At 32.9% G+C, this 22,720-nt stretch overlaps 1 protein-coding gene and 1 long non-coding RNA gene across 2 annotated transcripts; one reads left to right on the top strand and one right to left on the bottom strand.

The window, feature by feature from the left end:
* Positions 1–544: 544 nt before the first annotated feature.
* LOC121222156 (uncharacterized) lies at positions 545–2,114 on the bottom strand. The gene is made up of 2 exons (XR_005919179.1): positions 1,841–2,114; positions 545–837 (listed from the first exon to the last, which is right to left on the bottom strand). It is a non-coding gene; the product is annotated as an uncharacterized lncRNA (long non-coding RNA).
* A 1,244-nt stretch (positions 2,115–3,358) lies between these two features.
* Positions 3,359–8,844, top strand: LOC107914458 (T-complex protein 1 subunit gamma). The gene is made up of 13 exons (XM_016843378.2): positions 3,359–3,554; positions 3,642–3,703; positions 3,955–4,027; positions 4,151–4,218; positions 4,308–4,377; positions 4,618–4,686; positions 4,775–4,846; positions 4,961–5,034; positions 6,329–6,991; positions 7,059–7,184; positions 7,363–7,467; positions 7,548–7,622; positions 8,502–8,844. Exons 1-13 carry the CDS (start codon positions 3,530–3,532, stop codon positions 8,691–8,693), a joined length of 1,674 nt encoding a protein of 557 aa, XP_016698867.1. The 5' UTR covers positions 3,359–3,529; the 3' UTR covers positions 8,694–8,844.
* Positions 8,845–22,720: the final 13,876 nt, after the last annotated feature.

Below are 22,720 nucleotides of genomic sequence, written 5' to 3'. Positions count from 1 at the left end.
CGTCCTAACCTGGTGGGTTATCTGTAGAGATAAAAATAAAAGGGGAGTCAACTATGAAGCTCAGTGTAAGTTCAATCGCAAGAAATTTAGTGCAAATAGTAGATAAAACATATTGAATAACAAACATAATCAATTTTCAATTCAGAGTATCAGTTTTATGATTCAGCCTTCAACATAAAATCTCAAAATTCACAGTTTTTATATATGTGCACATCTTTGTTAATGGCAATGTAATATCAGTATATTAAAAGATAGATCCTGCCCAAATAATATCAAGATGTCATAATATAGGATGTAATCTCATTCGTTAAATTATTTTAGATTACCAGCCTAATCTTAAATATTTGATTAATTTACCATTTGTTTTTATTATTTTAATCCATTTAAGCTTTTTTTTAAATAAACTTTAAAACTAATTAAAAAAATATTTTTTTCTTAACAATGAAATAGTAGATATCATGTAACACCCTAATCCCGAATACGGAGTACTCGAATACTAAGGTGCTACATCAGGTCACCGGAGTAACCTAGCAAAATTTTCAAATAATTTTAAAACATTGAAATACATTTTATATAAGAGAAAATACCATACATAGTTATACTGAAAATAGTAATAAAAGTAGTTATACAAAATATGTGGAGCTCCAATATCATCGTATATCAAAATAGTCAAAATAACAAAAATGATAAATGAGTTACAGACCTACAAAAAAAAAATACAAGTAAGGCCCTAGGAATACAATGCCCACTAATAGATAAGGTACTATACTCTGAATACATGACGGTAGGAGTCACTTGTCGATGATGTTCCTCGGACACGAACAAAAGTCTACAAATCTGAACATTAAGACAATTCGAAGGCTGAGTTTTACAGGCTCAGTGGTACACAACAAATCTATCTTACTTCAAGCAATTCATAAATATAAGCATGCAAATCAAATGTATACATAGAAACATGACATGAGTATCGAATAATTAAATCACGAGTCACTAAATCTACATAACCAAATCGCTTGCATATTAAACTTGTCAAACTTGTTAGATTGCATATACTGCTCAAATAATCGGGTATCCGGATAGTCCCGCGCCACTCATGGCCACTAGTCAAATAATCTCGAGTGTCCGTAAGGTTATCCCAAGCGCCACTTATGGCCACTAGTTAGGTTAGAGTCCGAAGGCTGAGCGCAAACAAAGCATCAAACATATAATCACAAAAATACAACCATGACATTCGAGTCTCATACTCGTTTCAACTTGCTTATCATTCCAGCTAAAATATTAACTAATGAGATGTGACAGTCTGCTACCTTGACATTCTAGCATTTTCTCATTCAGAAATTAATAACTCTTAATATATAACTCTAAATCGAGCACCGTTTGTTTTAAACGAAACTAGACTTTTGTACAATTATAGAGATATAAGGCTCACTTCCTATTTTATCTTGTAAAATTTTTGGTGATTTTTCAAAGTCACTACTAAATCTATTTTATAAGAATTCTGCTATCGGATTTTTATGACCTTTCAACACTCAAAAATTCATATCTTTTAAAATACAAATCGAAATCAATCTCTGTTTGTTCTAAACGGAATTAGACTGATGCACGGGTACAAAAATGCATAGATCACTTCTTAATTATTTTTACAGAATTTATGGTGAATTTTCAAACTTAATGTTCATGTAATAATTTGTTTCTAGTAGATTTCACAATTAAGTTTTTAGCTTCATTTTAAATCATCCAAACAAGATTTCCACCCAAAGATATATAACATGCATGCATTATCACACAAGCATCATATTTATGACTTATCAAGAAGTATAGGAGAGTTAGAGGGTACCACCTTGATGGAAGAACACCAACAAAGTTTCTTGCTTAGCTCTCCAACACTATGCCTTTACCCTTAGCTTTAGAAGATTCACCACCCTCTTTAACTTCTTTGAGATTTGGAGGATGAAAAAAATGGTGAGAACTCACTCAAATCTCTCTCCCTTCCTTTACATGACTTGTTAAGGAAAAATGGATGGAGAAAAGAAAAAAAATGAAGAACTGTAAAAAGAAAAAAAAACAATAGGGTGACTATAATATAGGGGAAAATAGGAACAAATCCACTTTATCCCATACCTCAATCTACCAAACCATCTTTTCTACCAAACCATCTTTTCCCATTAATTTGGGAGAAAACTTTTATCCAAAAATGGTAAAATCACCATATTAGCCATCCATCTTCCCCCTACTTCACACAAGCTTCCCAACATCCTTAATTTCTTATAAAAAGGTCCAAAATTTACCCAAATTAATTCCAACAAAACCCAATCCCAAAATAAATTTATCCATCACCAACCCAAGTTAACACTCAAACGTTAACTCGAGAATTTGGGGTCGTTACCTATCAAACTTCAAAATTATAATTATTATATTTACTCTAATAATTTATTTATTAATATATTTTTATACTATACGTTGATAATGACCATAATAATAATCGCAAAGCAATAAGAAAGAAAAATAAGAACACACAAATTTTACATAGAAAACGCTTTTCGGAAAAAAACCACGGGCAGAGGAGGAGAAATTCACTAATATTGAAAAACAATAATACAATTAGTTTTCGACTACACATATTTTAAGGGTTAAACAACCCTGTTATAATTAATGTCTAATAGAATAAGTACAGTCCTATACGCATTCAACTTGTGCGACATGGTTTGTATCGCGAGGGCTCGGCCCAGCACCTTTGGTCATACCCCCAGTTGAGTTTAGTGGTTTATGGGGATTTATGGGGGCAAAGGATCGAGGGTCAAACTTTCTATTTATTAATTTTTTTAATAAGTGAGTTGCACCTTAAACTTTTCAGGTCGGATCAAACGAGATTTAGGTCACACAACTCTAATAATTAATTATGGTTAGTGATGCAATAATTTTTCATGAATTATTATAATTATGATTTAGAAATTTATTTCAACGTTCTATAGTTACTTATTTATATAAAAATTATAATAATTTATCATAATTTTATGAATGAGACTAAAAAAATAAATTCTATAATCAAGACAAATTAGTGAAGTGTACTTCTAAATAATTATACATTCGGTGAACCAAATATTTAAACCTTATAAATTACAGCTAAATAAACCAAACATAATAATATAATATCCATTTGTAATTTTACAACTCGACAATCCTATTAGGAAATATAATTTTAAACCAAAATACCAAATGCTTTTTTTTACAATTATCATTATAATCCTTAAGCAACCCAATTTACAAGAGCGAAAACACAAAAGCAAAGAGAACAGGAATTGGGCCTCTCGGCCGAGAACACAAAAGAAGCCCATAATGGGAGCTCATTTTTCAAATCTCCCCTTCCCAATTTCCCCTTAAAATAAACGAAGAGAAAAAAGTGGGGGAAGAGAGGGTTCATTGTTGTAGTAGGGTTTTTCACTGAGAAGAAACTAGAAACTTAGAAACCCTTTGCAGATTTGTTTGTTTTCAACAGTTTTAAGCTCTAATACTAACGAAATCGTAAATCATGCACGCCCCGGTTCTCGTTCTAAGTAAGTTTCTTTCCTTTCCTTTTCTTTTAATGCATTTCAATCTCAAATGGAGCTTTTAGATTCTAAAACCATCATTGAAATACGCAGAGGATTCGTTGAAACGGGAGTCTGGGACGAAGGTTCACCATGCTAACATCCAAGCCTCCAAGGTCTTTCATTTCTTTCGTTCTTTTTTTTTTTAAAATTTATTATGTTTCTACTTATTTTTTATATTAATCTGAAATGAAATTGCCGAATAAGCTGCTCAAATTTTAAAAACAATGTAAACCCAGTTTCTGTTCCTTAGTTCTGAGTATGGGCTTCATCTATCTAAGAAATCAGGCATCTACATGCTTTGGATCTTGAATTTGATTTTCATTTGTTGTCTGTCCAATGTTCACTTAACCAAAAACCTTTACAGGCTGTTGCTGACATTATTCGAACAACATTGGGTCCTCGATCCATGTTGAAAATGCTCCTTGATGCTTCTGGAGGTAATGCTTTTTAGCCATTTTCCGTGCAGCTGTTTTTCGATTTCCCAAAAACATTTTATTACCCTTTAAATGCACTCTTGTTCAACAGCAATGAAGTTTTTATATGGTTTTGGTTTCTACCAGGTATTGTTGTCACTAATGATGGAAATGCTATCCTACGCGAGTTAGATCTTGCACATCCAGCAGCAAAGGCATGTTATTCCACTATGCTTATCTATTTGCTTTAGCATGTGAATGCCCTTTTCATTCTTTCTTATCTTTTTGTGGTTGCTCTTGGCAGTCAATGATTGAATTGAGCCGTACCCAAGATGAAGAAGTTGGAGATGGAACAACATCTGTCATTGTTCTTGGTATATCTTTATACAGCAGAATGCTGTTTATGTGCCATGTTTGATATTTTTTAACGTAGTAGTTACTTATCCAGTTTTATTCTTTTATCTATAAGATGTTTTTTTTGAAGAACTGGTAAAATTTTCAGAAGCTCAATGGAATTTTAATTGCTATGGGTTCATGTGTTTATCCATGATTTAATCAACATGTTAGGATCCAATTTCCTTTAGTACTTATATTTGGTGTACTTTTTGGTGCAGCTGGTGAGATGCTTCATGTTGCAGAAGCCTTTATTGAGAAAAATTATCATCCTACGGTTATTTGTCGAGGTAATGTAACTTAGAAGCGCTGCTAGGTTCTTAACCTCTGCTTTTGAACCATAAATTAGCATTGAATGAAGAATCCTTTCATTTGCAGCATACAATAAGGCTTTGGAGGATGCTATTGCCGTGCTTGACAAGATTGCAATGTCTATTGATGTCAAAGACCGTATGTTTCTCTTGGGAACATTTTGATAACAATTTTTTAATCTTTTATCCCCCTGTATGTGCATCTTTAATATATTTGGGTTGTCACATTATAGCTTTTATGTTTGAATGATAGGTGCCACAATGTTGGGACTTGTGAAGAGCTGTATAGGGACAAAGTTCACTAGCCAGTTTGGTGATCTGATTGCCGTGAGTGTCTTCTTTTTTCTGAAGATTGTTTCTATGCGCGTTTTGATTATAGATTTATATGCATTTGCCTTTGAATTGGCATGGCAATTAATCGTTTTCCTTGTTGCAACTGACCTATGTTAGACTAATCACTTGACCATTCTATTGTTTGATTATTTAGCTGTTTGCTCATATTCAAATATGAATAGAACTGATTCCTCATCTTTAGTTCCAAATAATTAATATTACGTCAATCAACATTAGGGGAAAAACATTTATATATGTATGTCTGTTACAGAAGGAATCAGGGAACATTTAAAACTGTAAATAAAGCAACTGTAGTTACATGCTCTGGGTATTTGAGTATCTGATACGGTTGCCTCTGTGTATGGCTATCTTTTACTAAAATATTCAGACTCGTAGATTTGGCTGTAGAGTGTCCAGAAATAGGAGATGTAGACTATTTTTGGTTCAGTTTGTGGATTGATATTTTTTTCACATGACCCGGCGATTTCCAATTGTTTTCTCTGTTCATTTTCTTCATTTTGGTGTTTGGTTTGGCTCTCATGAAAGACCGTGATTGTACAACATTTGCCAATATCAGACATGTTTTACACACCCAATTTCGTGTTGTGTTGACATGGGAATGTTGTCCTAGAATTTGAGTCCATGTAACATTGATAAAACTGTTTAAATTAAGCTATTTTTAGATACAATTAGCAATAATAATCATGCCTTTTTTTTCCTAGCTGAAAATATGTCCTATGTGCCTATTTTTTGATTGGACCATCAAAAAGTGGTTCTTTTGGCATTTAATTAAGTTATTCTTGGTGTGCCTCACCATTAGTATGGAAAATTTGACACTTCCATTGCTTCTCCAACAGAAAATAGCTTTAAACCTTTACTTAGGATGTCTCTGTTTTTTTGCCTTAATTTCTTTCATTTGCCATGCTTTTTTAATTTGTATGCCTGTTATTAGATTGCACTTAATTTTGACACGATGCATCTAGTGAGTGGAACTGTAATCTATTGGAGTGCCACATTTGTGAAAAAGATATTCTACTGATACAAGAGAAGTTGCACGAGCTTATAAAATAATGCTCCTCAATTCAATATGGTTCTTCATCTTTGCTTCAGTTTATTGCACTGTAGCTCAGGAATTATCTCTTTAGTAGTCATTTAGATTCTGATGCAAAGCACTTTCATTCCTTTCATGATGATTTTATTCTATTTTAACTGAAGAGTTAGAAGTGAAGTTCTTTTATGTCATATTTTTATGGTTAATTTCTATAGCTACATTTATTTGAACATCCAGGATTTGGCAATTGATGCAACTCAAACAGTCGGAGTTGACCTTGGGCAAGGGCTGCGAGAAGTTGATATTAAGAAGTACATTAAAGTAGAGAAAGTACCAGGTGGTCAGTTGGAAGATTCTAAGGTACTCAAGGGAGTGATGATCAATAAAGATGTAGTTGCGCCTGGCAAAATGAAGCGAAAGATTGTCAACCCACGTATTATTCTTCTTGACTGTCCCCTTGAGTATAAGAAAGGGGAGAACCAAACAAATGCCGAGTTGGTTAAGGAAGAAGATTGGGAAGTTCTTTTGAAAATGGAAGAAGAATACATTGAGAGCCTTTGCTTGCAGATTCTGAAATTCAAACCAGACTTGGTGGTTACAGAAAAAGGACTTAGTGACTTGGCATGCCATTATCTTAGCAAGGCTGGTGTCAGTGCAATTAGGAGGGTGAGAAAGACTGACAACAACAGAATTGCAAAGGCATCTGGAGCTGTTATTGTGAATCGTCCTGACGAATTGCAGGAATCCGATGTTGGTACTGGAGCTGGGCTATTTGAGGTTAAAAAAATCGGGGATGAGTTCTTTGCATTCATTGTTGATTGCAAAGATCCAAAAGCTTGTACGGTTCTCTTAAGGGGTGCTAGCAAGGATCTCCTGAACGAGGTTGAAAGAAATTTGCAGGTAAGTGATCCAATGTGCTGCTTTCGTCTATTATCAAATAGAGTTCTGAAGCTTGTTTCAATTACAGGATGCCATGTCTGTTGCTAGAAACATAATTAAGAATCCGAAACTTGTTCCCGGAGGTGGTGCTACAGAATTAACCGTTTCTGCCACCTTGAAGCAGAAGAGTTCATCTGTTGAAGGCATAGAAAAGGTGCTTGATACTTTCATGCATAACATTGATCAATTTAGCTATAGGATTCTGAATGCTAACCTTTCTTGACATTCGAATATATACTTGGAAACGTCAATGCCTTTAGAGATTTAGTTTTGGTAATTTCCCGATCTTTTTGTCTCTAGCATGCTTATTATATTCATTGGTTGTGTAACAGTGGCCGTATGAAGCTGCTGCTCTTGCTTTTGAAGCCATACCACGTACTTTGGCACAAAATTGTGGAGTTAATGTGATTCGGACCATGACTGCTCTGCAAGGAAAGGTATGGATGCTTCTAGAGTGCTGCTATACACTTTTCACCATACCCTTTACGATTTCCATTTACTGAAACTGTGATTGTAGCATGCAAATGGTGAAAATGCATGGATTGGCATAGATGGCAACACTGGTGCCATTGCTGACATGAAGGAAAGAAAGGTATGATGAAATTTGCACTTTTTTTTTAGTATGGTGTTGGTCCTCAAATGTTCACCTTAATTTCACTTTCCACCTTAACTTTTCTTTGCTGCAATTTTCACCCTAAACCTTGATTATGTGTGACCATTATGTCACACCATTCAAGATGTTAATAAGGTGGGCTGGTGGACAACATTGTCCACATTAGAGCTATGCAAGATATCTACGACCATATTGAATAGAAAAATCACCATTTTCTTTTATTTAAAATGAATTGTTAAGCAAGTTTGGAAAAAAAAAAGAGGTGTATTCTGTGAGATATTTATGGGTTAGTATACTTGCATGGTAATGTACAGAGAGAAAGATGGAAAATAAAAGAGTGATTCTATTGCCAAGTTTGAGAAAGCAAATGCATGGTATGGTGATGCATTCTGGTTTTTAGGTGTCAAGTGAAAAGTATTATATCTCAACTGCTATGACCTATGCTGCTTGACTCATCATTTTTTTTCTTGTAGTAACCATGTCCAATGCACTCGGGCATGGCTACAAGAATATGACCCTCCAAGGATCCTCCAAATACATGGAAAACTTAGCAAGAATTAAACATACACATGTCCAGATACATACCTGTACCTGGCATTTACACTCGAATTTGAGTAACATAAGCTAGGGTCCATAAATAAAGGGAGGCTGGATACCCTCCAATGCATCAAATGATGACCCTTGAACATGTGGAGAAAGGTGATGGAAGCACCTATTAAATTCGGATATTTGATGCACCACAATGTTCCTTTCAGTTGACTTTACATAGGCTACTCTGTAGATTGTTGTTGAACTCTGTAGATTGTTGTTGAACTTAATAAATCATTTGTGAATGAATGTTAAAAACATTTGTGTCAGATTTGGGACGCATACAATGTGAAGGCGCAAACATTTAAGACAGCGATAGAAGCAGCATGCATGCTTCTACGAATTGATGACATTGTAAGTGGGATTAAGAAGAAGCAGGCTCCTGGAGCTGGCCAAGGTCCAACGAAACCCAAGGTCGAGACTGAAGCAGATGCGGATGGTGAGCAAATTCTTCCTGATTGAAGATACTGAATCACTTAAACACACCCTTCGCTTTCAAACTGTTTGATGAGATGATGGGTCTGTTTTGTTGAAGATGTTTTAAGGGATTTGTTGAGCATCTTTTTGCTTGTATTTTTGAGAATTTTAATCTGTGGTTGGTGTGAGCTTTTAAGTCGTTATCTTTTTACTATTTCATCCTAATTTACCTTCAATTCCTTAAATGCGTGAAGTTATTAAATCAGTTATTTTAAAGTATTAAGCATAATTAGTTTGTTATTTAAGTGCTTTTATTCTAATATATTATAAACCCTGAAATATATCAAATCTGGTATTTCAAAAATTTGTAAATTAATTAGTCAAATTATGTTTGGTTTTTTAACATCAAAATTAATTAAATAAATTGTTGAAATTTGTTTATCCATTGATAATGTTACCTGATTTTAAATTTTTAAAATTTTATTTTATGTTTTCGAATTATTCATAATGAAATCAACTGCAAGGGTTTTTGTTTGCTTTTAGCTTAGCATGTGAGATTTAAGATCATATAATTAAAATAATTTGGGTTTAGTTTGCAATTATTAAAGAGAGTTATTTGATTTGTTTTTAATTTAGAAATATAAAATAAAATTTTAAATTTTACAAGGAGATTAAATTAATTTCAATATTATTAACTAACAAACGGGACATTATCAAGGGATAATTTTTTTTACAACTTATTTAATTGATTTTGATGTGTTGAAATTTAAATTTTCAATATTGAAATAAAAAAAAAATTTAGAACTTTCGACAATGGGGTAAACAAGTACAATATGAAAAAAAATTCAATGCATTATTTTAATTTCTACTTCTTTTTCACTTTAATTTTTTTTTACCTCAACCAATACTTAAAATATATTTTTTTATTGACAAAAATGAAAGGGACCTTGAAGTTGGGTGACCAAATGAAAGTAAAAATATGATGTGGTGCGTACAATCAACCATCATTAAAGATTGAACGCTTGGATGACTAAAATAGAAGCATTTCAAAAGTTGAGTGATCATTCACCTTAATTTTTTTTTTATGTATGTTTAGTTTGAAGTTTTGAGTTTTGTAAAATGAGAAAATAGATATTAGGAGAGCTTTCTTTTCTTTTGGGTTTTGTAAAGTGTGTATAGCATCTCAAAGCAATCATTTGAATAAATAGGGTTTATTTAACATGTGAAATTTGACTTTATTCTTGAAAAATTATGAAAAGTTCATCCAGTTAAAGCTTATTGATCTAAATTCTAAGGGTAAGATAATAGAGAGTTTAAACTCTTTAAGACTATCTTATCAATAAGCTTTGAACTTGAGGGGATATCAACTATAAATAGAGACATCCTCTTCTCGTTTTGTATATCTTGTATTATTCTTTACTTATTGATCAAATTAAGGGCATTTACTCTAAAGTTTTGTATATCTTATGTTATTTTTAGAAAATTGTAAAATATATAAATATAAATTTTAAAAAAAATTATAAAAAATGAATTTTTAATTAAAGTATTAGAAAATTTCAAAAAAATAAAAGTTGAAAAGATATATATGAAATAATTGAAAATTAAGTTATACTTCAGAAACTAACAAAAAAAAAAGTCAAAGGCTTAATGCCTCTTGGCACCGGTATTATTATTTTTATCAGATTGGCTCCTGTAATTTCATTATGTATATCCCGTTACCCATTTACATATTTCCCGTTAACTAAGTTCAATTAGCCAATGACAATACCAAATGAAAGAAAAAAAAAATCATTAAAAATCCCCCAAAATCATACAAATATGGAAAAAAAAACCAAAAAAATCTTATAACTTGGAAAATTTTTAATTTTTTTAAAAAATCATTATCTATTTTATAAAATATAAAAAATTTTAAGATTATAAATATGTGAAACTTAACAAAAAGAAATAATTTAAAATATTTCATAAAACTTTAAAAATATCGTTTGTTTGGAATTCTAGGTTTTTTTTTAGAAAATCTTAAAATTTTATGATTTTTTTTAAATTTTGGGCTCTTTTTTTTTCATTTTAATGAATTTTTTTTATATATTTTAAAGCAATCATGAGTTTTTTAGTATAAAAGCTCCATAAAATTTTTGAAAAAGGGTTAGAGACGAATAAAAGAAGCCTAAGAATTTTTTTAGCATTTTGAGAGTACGAATTTTTTTTTTGAAAAAAAAATGACAGGTTTAAATGTCTAATTGATTTATTAAATTATGGGTTTTTTTTTCACATTTTATTTCCATATTTTATAATTTCATATATAGACATAATTTTTAAGTAATTATTTTTTTCTCTAGCCGTACGAGTAGAAAACTTTTTATATGTTTCTAGGGGTATGTTTAACCATATCTATCCAAATGAGCCAAATTTTAAAGAATTTTTATGGTATTTTTTACTAAAAAAACTCAATATTCTTTAAAAATATAAAAAAATTCATTAAAAATACAAAAAAACCCTAATTTTTTAAAAAACATACAGTTATTTAAAAATTTCATAAAATTTTAAGATTTCCTAAAAAAAACTAGAATTCCAAAGAAATGATTTTTTTTAAAAAAATTATGAAAATTTTAAATATTATTATTTAAAATTTCACATATAATTTTAATTATATATTTTTTATAATTTTCAAAAAATAGGTTATGATTTTTTTAATAATTTTCCAAGTTTTAAGATTGGGGTTTCAATTTTTTTAATGGTTTTTTCGCTTTTTAATGACTTAAAAAAGTTTTTTTTTTTACTTTAGTGGACACATGACAGCATGTCGTTGGGTGATTTAACTTTTTTAACGGAAAATATAGCTGAGTAATGGGGTAAACAGAATAATAGTATAGAAGCCAAACTGATAAAAAAAAATAGCACGGGTACCAAAGTTGTAATTTATCTATAATACAAGAATCTAAAGAGGTATTAAGCCAAAATTCAATTTGTGTATATATAAACTCTAGATAAATTGCAATAATTTTAAATATATTTTTGAAAACCCCTGGAAAAATATATAAAAAAATATTTTTATTGAAAAATTAGTTAAATTTAGAATATTAAAAATAATATATAAATTCTAAAAAGTTTTGCAAAAAAAATAAAAATATATAATTCTAAAAATATTCTTAATTTTTTAAAATAATAAAAAAAGATTCAATTTTAAATGTACTCAAAAGTGGTCATTTTCTAAATTGTTTACTTATTTTTTATTTCATAACATTTTTTTTGAATTTTTGAGAATTTAGGGTGAATTTATATATATTTAGGTAGTTAGGAGTGTACTTTTTTTTATTCCACAAGTGGTTATAAAAAATTGACATGTGTCTTTTTTAAAAATATTTATTTTTAAATATTTTACTATTCATTATAGGACACTTGCCAATCCTCTTATTCTACTTGTGGAGTTTTAAAACTCTACTGGTAGTGTACCAAATAAAATCCATATATATATATACATGGATGGATCTAGGATTTTACTCAAAAGGGGGCAAAATATCTAAATCGAACGATATTTTTTTAACGTAAAAAAGTGTCAATTTTTCTCAGATACTATTTTTCTTATCAAACAAATCAATTTAATTTTTTTTAAAAGTATGTACGATTTAACTGTAAAAATTTAAAAGGAAAAAAAATCACACTATATAAAATTAAATATTTCTTTCCAATATGAAAAAAAGAATAACTAATACCATACTAAAATTTTCATAAATATCATTATAATTCTAAAAATTAAATTAAAAAAATTTGGCTTTAGTCCTATTTCTCAATACTAGACATCCTAAATTGCACCCTCCGTTTTTTCATAAGATCGAACTCATCAATGATAAAACCTGTTGAAATTTTTCGAGCTATCTTTTTTTCGATGTATGCCACCAAGTAAGTTGAAATAAAATCATCCTCCATTCTGTTGTGAAGCATTGTCTTCACACTTTTTGTGGCTGAAAATGCTCGTTCGGCTGTTGTAGTAGACACGGGAAGAGTTAACACAAGACGAATAATTTTATCAAGAAGAGGATAAATACTTAACTTATTTGTCTTAGCTAGCACTTGACACAATTCGACAACTGTAGAAGCCTTTTGCAACTCCATGCTTTTATGAGCATCAAGTTGAAAATGCTCCAATTGAATCTTCACATGTAGCTTTTCTTGCTCCGTAAAATCATCCAAATAAAAATCATTCATAAGCTTGCAGATATCTTCCACTCAAAAAGCTTTGTAATTATCGTGTGGATCCAAAGCGGAGCTAAAAACAAGTAACTCCACCACCTCATCATTAAATTCATTTCTGTTAGCAATGAATTGATACCAGCAATAAATATATCAAACCGATAGTGATGCTCAATTGTGAGGTTATCTCTCTAGATGCGAGATCGACCCCGACCAGCTTTATACGGAGCACTTAAATTGGGGACATCTATCTCATGATCTTTACAAAATAACTTAACTTTTTCAAACAAAATTTTGAGCAAGAAGAACGTTTGAACTTGTGAATTTTGAACAATTTGTGAAAAAATATCGATTCTCGATACCAAAATATCGATATCTTGCGAATGGAAAGTTTTCAAAAATCAAAAGGAGCTAAATTTGGTATTGATACCCATGCACGGTATCAATACTCATGAAAAAAATATCGATACCACTGCAAAGGTATTAATAAAACGTTTTGAATCAAAATTGGCAAAGAGCTAAAACGGTATCGATACTTACTTTAGTATTGATACTTAATTCATAAATATTGATACCTTCTTGTTTAGTATTGATACTCACGCATGATTTCAAAAATTTTCAACATGGTCTTTATTTCTCGAATAATTCTATTTCTAATATTTATTTAAATGTTTAATTAGTCATGATTTCATCTCTAAAGGTTGATAGTGATAGTCATTGCTCTTATTTGAAACTGTGTATGCATGTGTATAAGTTCCGATAGTTGTTGTAGCAGCTTGTAACTTAGGTCCAGCGATGTTAGAGTAATTAATCTTTGATGATGAATTATCGTACTATAATATTTAGTGAGCATCTAGCTAAACTTCATAATTGCTTGCATTTTCATTGTTAGTCACTTTATCACCCAAGCTCTGTTAGGTTTGATCGTCAGAATACTATGTGTTTGGTTGTAACACAAATATTACAATTGACCTGTCACACTTGCAGATAGTCTAGTTTATTTTTAATAATAATTTTGTGTTGATTCTCTGCCTTGGTATGCACACGCCGAGGCGTAATCAATAATGCATGTAGCAAACATAATTGTTTATCTAAGGTTAGATTCTTATTTAATCCATATTATTTTCCTTATAACGATGCATTATCCATAATGGTAATATTGAATTTGTGTTTCAAATATAACAAATAAATATTTTAGGTTAGACTTAAGGCTAGTTTAACATTGCTTTTGAAAAGTGCATTGGAAAAGTAATTTTGAGAAGCACTTTTGAAAAATTTGGTTTAAGATGTGAGTGTTTAGCATTACTGTTAAAAAGTGTTTTTGAAAAATAAAATGTCCATTTTAGACATGGTATTATCAAGTAACAAATATGTATTTAAATGATGTTCAAATTAGTTAATATTATTAAATTTTAGTAAGAATATAACAATAATTTATTATAACTTGTTGTTGATATTTTAATATATGAAATATAAATTTTAAATGTTTTTAAACAATAAATATTAATTATTTATAAATTTTAATTAGAATATATAAACTATATTTTAAATAATTAAATAGAACCATTAAATATTTTTAAATAGATATTAACACATTCGTATTATTTTAAAAAATACTTTTTTATTTTTAATTAATAATTTTAACACATTTTTAATTAAGCACTAAGAAAAAAAAGAGGGAAAGTACTATGTTGTTGGAGATGAAAAAGTAATTAAACACCAAAAGTACTTTTGGTAGAGAAGAAGTTAAAACTTTTGGCTTCTCTTTTTTAAAAATGCTTTTCAAAAACAAAAAAATTTAAACCAAAAACTTGTTTAACACAATTTTTCTTCCAAAAATGTTTTTTTAAGTAATACCAAACAAAGCCTTAATGCACCAACTCAATTTTTTATCATTCAACAATAACAAATATTTTAATCAGACACTTTTAATTTGTAAACTACGTATTAAATAGAAAATTTCCAATTATACATTAAATAATAATACTTTTACACAAATACGACACTATCTGCTTAAAAAGTATACTTTAAAAGTTCAATTTTTGCCTTTTCTTAAATTTATTTACGATTTATCTCTAAAATTTTAGGATTTATTTCTAAATCTACTATTAATGTCGTTAAAGTTTTTTTTAATGACCAATTTCCACTATATAGGCATCAAATTTTAGATTAAAATTTTCTTCTCCTTATTTCATTTCTTCACATCCATTTTCCTTACAAAATTTATAGTTATACAAAAAAATATTTTCTCTATGTATTATTGTATGAATGTAACTACATTAATTAAATATTCAAATTCATTAATAGTATATCAAATCATTCTAACATTCTTATAATCGTCATACTTCCAACATTTAAACTTCATAATATAAATAAAACAAAAAATAAAACTTCATTACAAACAAACCTTAAACCTATATTTATTTCCTCCTAACGATAAGCTTTATCAACTCTACTTCAATACAACAATAGAGACATTTGACACCAAATTCAGCCTCCCTATCCACTTCATATGCATACTATGAACAGTGGACATTAAAGAATTCCTCCCTATTGCATAACTATAACTGTAAATACACAATCATGTTCCCACCTTCAACATTCAACATTTCCCACGACAAATTCCCACAACTGATCCTTATCCTCCTATTTAAATATATTTTCAAAAAAGTGTAACATACTTGCTACACCTTCCATTGTTGCTAGGTAAGGCAAGTCATCTCACCCAGCACCATTAAACATACTGTTAGTGTATAGACAAACAATGGAATAGTTTCCTTGGTCGTCGCTACGCGCCTCAAAATACCTTCACCTTCAAATACTTTGCCATGATTTAAGAAGAGTGAAGTTCATAGCATAATTAGGACTTGAATGTTGTCAGCGTTAGCAAATCACATAATGCATTCTCGTACCCAAGGTCTCCTTTAAATTTCCCATACATTATGAAATATGTTGTTCAAGTTTACTGCCCTCAACACTTTATCCTGGTTCACGGTTTGCCTCATCTACATACAACTATTTCAAATGAAAACATAAATAGAAACCAATTAGCTAACCATCGACATACATCACAAGTAAACATAATAAAAATATTGTTGACTTCAAAGCCAAACCAATAAAAAAAACACTCATCTATCCCTAACACCACAACCGAAAGGGTAATTAGACTTTACTATGATTTTAAGAAGCTTCTATAAACCAACCAACTATATAATAAAAAAAACCATAAATCTTCACTATTTCACTTCAAAAATAAAAATCTTATTTATTAATTACAACTTGACTCTTTACATACAATGCCCTAAACACTTAAATCTTAATCATACTTGCATTTCAGCTACGAAACTTCTACAAATGATAAAATCCATTTAATCCCTACAATGATTCATAAGCCCACCTCAGTAATAGACTTTCGATTGCATCTGCACCTTGTTGAACGCATCAAAAACTAGTACCAAACAGGATAATGTCTGGCGAAGAAAGCAGTCTTGATGGTTGCTCTTCATCGATTCTAACCCTTTGCATTTCTTTATTTTTTTCCCAATAAACTAATTGATTACAATACTTGGTGACCAGTTAAGTAACCACAAAAAACCAACCTTTTCTTGACTTGAATGTACAACAACGATTGACGCTTTCTATACCTTGACAACTCTTCTCTCTTGGACGAAATATTTGTCTATTCATCTACTGTCCTTTGTTTTAAACTAAGTATGAAATGCAACAATCTAATAGAAAATTTTAGTTTACACTCATGTTTTGTTGGAATGAAACTCATGTTAAACGTGCCTTTCGTTTTGATTCCTTATATTCTACCTTTTGGGGCAGTTAAAGTTTTCATGATTCATTCCCGTTTAATGGAACTAAGCTTCAAATTCTATTACTCATAAAAATTAGTAAGCCAAAAATTTATTAATAACCTAACTCCCATTGTTTGCCTAAACTAAACTAACCAACCTAACCAATATCTTTTTAACAAGGGCCCAGTGTTTGGATGACCACCACAACATTCTATTTGGTTGGAACTTGAAATGAAATTGTGTGTTTAATAAACAATCTTTTGAGCATTTCTCACTTCTTTCTTTCATCTGTTGTAACTGTTGCTTCATCTCTTTCTTCATCGTTGGCAACCACATTGATTCGCCTTCATTTCATTGTTGGACACCATTGTTGACTTGTAATGCCCCAAATTTTACGAATTTAATTGTGAGAATCTGAAGTAATTAAATTTCTGTATCTATGGTTCTGTGTTCTGCTTTTGTGTTTAAGGTTTGGAGTTCAATTTGCATTGTTAAAAAGTTTTGTGATTATTTTTAAAACAACCTTCATCCATGTGTTTCATAGTTAAGTTCAATTCTAGGTAAATCAGTGTCAAGAATGAGTCTGCTGGTTTACTGGTTAAGCATCTGTCTATATTCTGTCTGGTCCAGAGTTCGAATCCCGTAGTATGCGTTAGGAAATATTTTTTTGCAATTGTCGGAAGGAGGTGGTTAATTTTAAATAGTCTAAAGAATTCCTGTCGTATCTCTTTCCTTACTTTTTTTCTCTAAGTTTTTTTTCAATCCTTCTCATTTTCTTTTATTTTTCCTTCTTCGGTATTCAAATCTGCGTTAATTGAGAGTTCTTCTTTGCCTATAAGATCGACTGTGTGATTATTGAGTAAGTTTTACTGTTACTTTCCTCTCATTTTGTAAGTTTTACTATTACTTTCCTCTCATTTTGTGAGTTTCACTGAGTTAACGATATTATGTCGAAACGGGTTTTGCTCAGTTGTTTGAACATTTTGTTTAATCATCCAATTGGTTACCTTTTTAGGTGAAGATATTGCAAGAGACGTTAACCCACCGTGTTAGTCTGATTTCCCCTGTTTCATACGATGTGGTGTGTGAATTAAGTTGGGGTTGCGCCAAATCTTTCGACATGTTTTTGGCGGTTGGTTGATTTTGCTAAATTATTGAAATTGATGGTATAATTGATTAGTGAATGATTATTTAGGCTACAGACATACTCCTTAACATTTTTCCGTCAAAGCGAAATTAGGTGCGTATCGAAACCCTTAATTTTACAAGTTTCAGTTGCTGGAAAATGGCTATCGACGTCACACGGGCGTATATCCAGGTTGCGTGATCCACACGACTGTGTGTAAGGCTATGTGGATGGCCATGAAACTCACTGTTCATTGATTTGGAGCCACACGGGCGTGTGTCCAAGTCGTGTGTGGCCATGTTAGTGCAGCGTGCACACGAGCATAAGACACAGGTATGTGTCTAGGCCGTGTAACTCACTGTTTGTGATTAGGACCACATGGGTAAGCATACGAACGTGTGCCCAAGCTGTGTGAGTCACACGAGTAAGGATATGGTCGTGTGCCCAGGCCGTGTGAGCCACACAAGCAAGGACATGGTTGTATGTCCATGCCATGTGGTATTGTAAAAAAAGGCTCGAAACCCATTTTTGAGTTTGTAAATATTGTTTATGATTGATAATAATTTCCCAATTGTATGAATAGTCTAAAATTGATTAAATAAGAACTCTCTGACACTCTGTAACAGACGTATGGATATTATTAATGTAAGTGTATTGTGAATAATTGTACTTTGCATTTGCATGGGTTGAGATGTTTTGAGGAAGGAAGTAATCTACTCAGATTCAGTGGTTAAGCCACCATGTGAATTGTTCCGATTTTGGCACTTTGTCGCATTATGATCCAGCAACTAAGCTATGTTGCTGTAAATGTGTCAAATCGATACTTTGTGGTGTGTAGGGTTGGATGGGTATTGAATGTCCTTAACGGTGTGTTAGGATAGTCGAAAATGGTGTGTAGCGGATGGGACTTAGAAATATCTGCATCTAAATCTGATCTACAATATATATATGAGTTTGTATATAACTGACCCGTTCTAAACCTGAACTGTAAATAGTTCTGTACCGAATCGAATCTCTGAATTTGAAACTACTTTACAAATGAATACTAATTAAATAAACTTCTTTTTACGCACTGAGTTCACAACTCATTTTGTTTTTGATTCAATTTCAAGTGATTCCCAACCTTAAACAGGTTAGCGCAGCAGATGCTCGGTCAAGCATTTATCTTTTCTTAAATAGTATATTAGGACTTCGGTAAACGATAGTAGTATGAACTTATAAGATTATATAATTAATTAGTTTTATGGTGAACGTGTCATGAAGAATGGTTTAACTTTATTGTACTATTGTGTGACATTTGGTAATCGACGGGGTAATTCTCTAAACTTGGGTTGGACGTATATGGGAAAAGTAGTTAGTGAAATCCTCCTAAAACTTTTGGCTCCTAAAATGTGAAAAAAGTAGTTAGTGACAATTTAGTATCTGAATTAATAAAGGAACACTGAAAATTTAGGGACTATCGAACTTCGACGCTGGCCCTGTAAGTATTTCTGTTCTGTTATAAAGATTGTGATACCTAAATTGTTATTAGAAAAATGCTTTGGATGTAAATTGGTGAAATCCTCATGTTAGATGCCTGAACTAAATTGTGTACTCTGAGATTGTAGCTAGTTTGCCATAATGAGTTCGTGTGGTAGTCGTGGACGTGGTATGTAGGGGCGTCGAGGACGCCGAGGAGAAGCTAGAGCAGAGTCATCCTCTATGGATAGTATGCTCAATCTGGAGACCAACGAGACTATTGGTACTCCTACTGCTGAGACGGAGTCCCAGACTCCGACGGCTGGGGACGATGCATTGTCCCAGGCCATGATATGGGTACTAGAGAGGGTCGCCGGGACCCATTTAGGATCAGGAGGCCGAGGGTCAGTTATGGAACGACCCCAGTCAAATAGGGCTGAATTATTCATGGGCGTCGTAGGAGTCACTCCCACTGTTGCTGAATATTAGCTCGAGGCTACCGAGCGTATCATGTCAGGTCTTGACTGTACTTCTACTCAGAAATTGAAGGGTACTGTGTCCCTACTCCGAGATGAAACTTATCACTGGTGGTTGACAGTTGAGCAGGGTGCTCAGCCTGAACAGGTGAATTAAGACTATTTCAAGAATGCATTCCAGGGTAAGTATGTGGGGGGTAGTTATGTTAAAGCTCACCGACATGAGTTTATGAGCCTAGTTCAGGGTGACTGATTTGTGGCTGAATATGAAGCTGAGTTTTTACGACTGAGTAGATATGTAAGGACTTTAGTAGCGTTTGAATACGATAAGTATGTGCGATTTGATGAGGGATTGATATATGACTTGCGAGTTCTGATAGCTTCTCAGATGGAGAAGGTTTTCGCGGTTCTAGTTGACAAAGTGAAGCACACTGAGTGTAGGCGTCGTGATCGTCAGAAGGATCAAAATGAGGTTAAGAGGGATTCGTGTCCTTCTGGTTCTGGTCAACGCCCTAAAAAGCGGGTGAGGTTTTGATAAGCCTCCGAGGGCCGAGGCACCACCTGTAGTAACTGAGATTCAGCTGTGTGGTGAATGTGGGAAGCGTTGTCCAGGCGAGTGCTGAAAGAAGTTAGGAGCGTGTTCCGTTGCAAGTTAATGGAGCATTGAGTTAGAGATTGCCCTTGTCGCCCAGATTTAGTGCCAACTACGACACAGATTCTAGCTCCAAATTCAGTTTGGCCTTCGAGAGAGGTTCAACAACCATTCAGAGGTCATGGTATTGGTAGGTAGAGGTGTTCATGGGCCAGGCGGCCTAGCCCGACGGCCCGCCAGAAATATGGGAGGGTTCGGGTAAAAATATAGTCTCGAAATATTATTTTGGGCAAAAAAATGAGGCCCGTTTAGAAAATAGGTCGGGACTCGGGTACCACTTTTTTGGCCCGAGCTCGGCTCGACCCGATCCGAATATAATAAATATATTTCTTTTTTATTTTTTTAATTTTAAAATATTTTTAAAATACTTTTTTATTTTATTTTTTATTTTTAAAATAAATTTTTGGTGTTTATTAAAAAATAGGCCGGGCGAGGCCGGGCGAGGCCGGGCGAGGCCGGGCGAGGCCGGGCTCGGGCTTAAGAATTTTTTCCCAGGCCTAGCTGGGCCCGGGCCTAAGACACAGGTTAAAATTTTTTTCTGGGCCCGGCCCATGAGCACCTCTATTGGTAGGGGAAGTGCTAATAGATTTGGAAAAGGACAGCGAACACTGGGTGAATGTGCAAGTTAGGTTGAGGCTCGTCAGTCGGTACTGGTTTATGCGACGAGACGCCGCTAGGAGAGCGATAATGCTAATTAAACTGCTGAGAGTTTTCTGTGATTAATCCATTGGGGCAGTCAATTCGAGTTGATATAGTATAAATGCGGGTACCTCTAGACTCCAAAGTATGTTGTTTCCAGCTGATTTAACGGAATTACCCTTTAATGAGTTTGATTTAATTCTAGGAATGGATTGGTTTGTTGAGTATCATTTCAGTCTGGACTATGCAACTAAAAGAGTTACTCTAAAACCGAATGACAATGACGAGGTAGTTATGGTTGGTGAGCGTCGAGATTACCTCTCTAATGTAATATTCGTCCTTGTAGCAGATAAGTAAGTACGGAAAAGTTGCGAGACATATCTTGCTTATGTATCCAATTTTGTCCCCGAGAAACTTTCAGTGGGAGATACCTGTACCGTGAGGGAATTTTTGAATGTCTTTCCCGGTAAATTGCCCGGAGTACCTCCAGATAGAGAGGTGGAGTTTGGAATTGACCTGTTACCAGTACTGCTCCGGTGTCTATTGTGTCATACCGTATGACACTGAAGGAGTTGGCCGAACTACAAGCGTAAATTCAGGAACTCATTAACAGAGGATTCATTTGACTGAGTGTATCCCCGTGAGGGTCACCAGTGTTGTTTATTAATAAGAAAGATGGGTCGATGAGGATGTGTATAGATTACTGGTAATTAAACAAGTTAACAACTAAGAATAAGTACCCGTTATCGAGAATTGATGATTTGTTCGATCAATTTCGAGGAGCATCCACTTTCTCCAAAATCGACTGCGCTCAGGTTACCATCAGCTCAATGTTAAAGAGGCTGATGTGTACAAAACTACCTCCAGGACTCGTTACGAACATTACGAGTTCCTGGTGATGCCTATTAGTTTAATGAATACCCCGATGGCGTTTATAGATTTAATAAACTTTATGTTCTAATCATGCCTGGATCAGTTTGTAGTGGTTTTTATCAATGATATTCTGATCTATTCTAAAACTAAGACTAAGAAAAATAGTTATATGTCAAGTTCAGTAAGTGTGAGTTTTGGTTGCAGGAGGTCGCTTTTCTGGGTCATGTAGTGACAGTGAAAGGGATCCGAGTTGATCCCAAGAAAATAGAAGCTATTGTTAAGTGGAAACAGTCGCACAATGTATCTGAGCTTTGTAGCTTCCTAGGTTTAGCCGGTTACTACAGAAGGTTTGTCGAAGGATTTTCTATGATTACGCCACCTCTGACGAAACTACTGCATAAGAATGTTATGTTCATGTGGTCTGAGGCACAACAGTTTAGTTTCGATAAGCTCAAGTCTATTCTGACCCAAGCTTTTGTTTTAGTTCAACCAGAATCGGTTCGGGAGTTTGTGGTATACAGTGATGCTTCACATGTTGGGTTAGGATGTGTGCTTGTGCAAGACGGTAAGGTGGTCACTTACACATCGCGACAACTGAAGACACACAAGGGTAATTACCCTACGCACAATCTTGAACTAGTTGCAGTTGTGTTTGCTTTGAAAATCTGGAGACACTATCTGTATGGTGAAAGGGGTATTCTTTACACCAATCACAAGAGGCTCAGGCCTTTGTTAACCCAGAAAGAGTTAAATCTTCGACAGCATCGATGGGTTAAATTACTTAAAGACTATGATTGCACGATAGAATATCATCCAAGTAAGGCTAATGTGGTAGTTTATGCCCTTAGCCGTAGAGTGGT

The sequence above is a fragment of the Gossypium hirsutum genome, chromosome D10, assembly GCF_007990345.1.
Source record: "Gossypium hirsutum isolate 1008001.06 chromosome D10, Gossypium_hirsutum_v2.1, whole genome shotgun sequence".
Classification (NCBI taxonomy): domain Eukaryota; kingdom Viridiplantae; phylum Streptophyta; class Magnoliopsida; order Malvales; family Malvaceae; genus Gossypium; species Gossypium hirsutum.
Note: the sequence above shows the minus strand (reverse complement) of the source record. Positions and strands in the feature narration are given on the sequence as shown.

What these genes read in the sequence shown, in the direction of transcription:
- LOC107914458 (XM_016843378.2), top strand. Translation starts at nt 3,530, where the DNA reads ATGCACGCCCCGGTTCTCGTTCTAA. An exon ending in GCTCCTTGATGCTTCTGGAG is followed by an intron (nt 4,028 to 4,150) that starts GTAATGCTTTTT and finishes GGTTTCTACCAG; the next exon opens with GTATTGTTGTCACTAATGAT. An exon ending in TGACTGCTCTGCAAGGAAAG is followed by an intron (nt 7,468 to 7,547) that starts GTATGGATGCTT and finishes CTGTGATTGTAG; the next exon opens with CATGCAAATGGTGAAAATGC.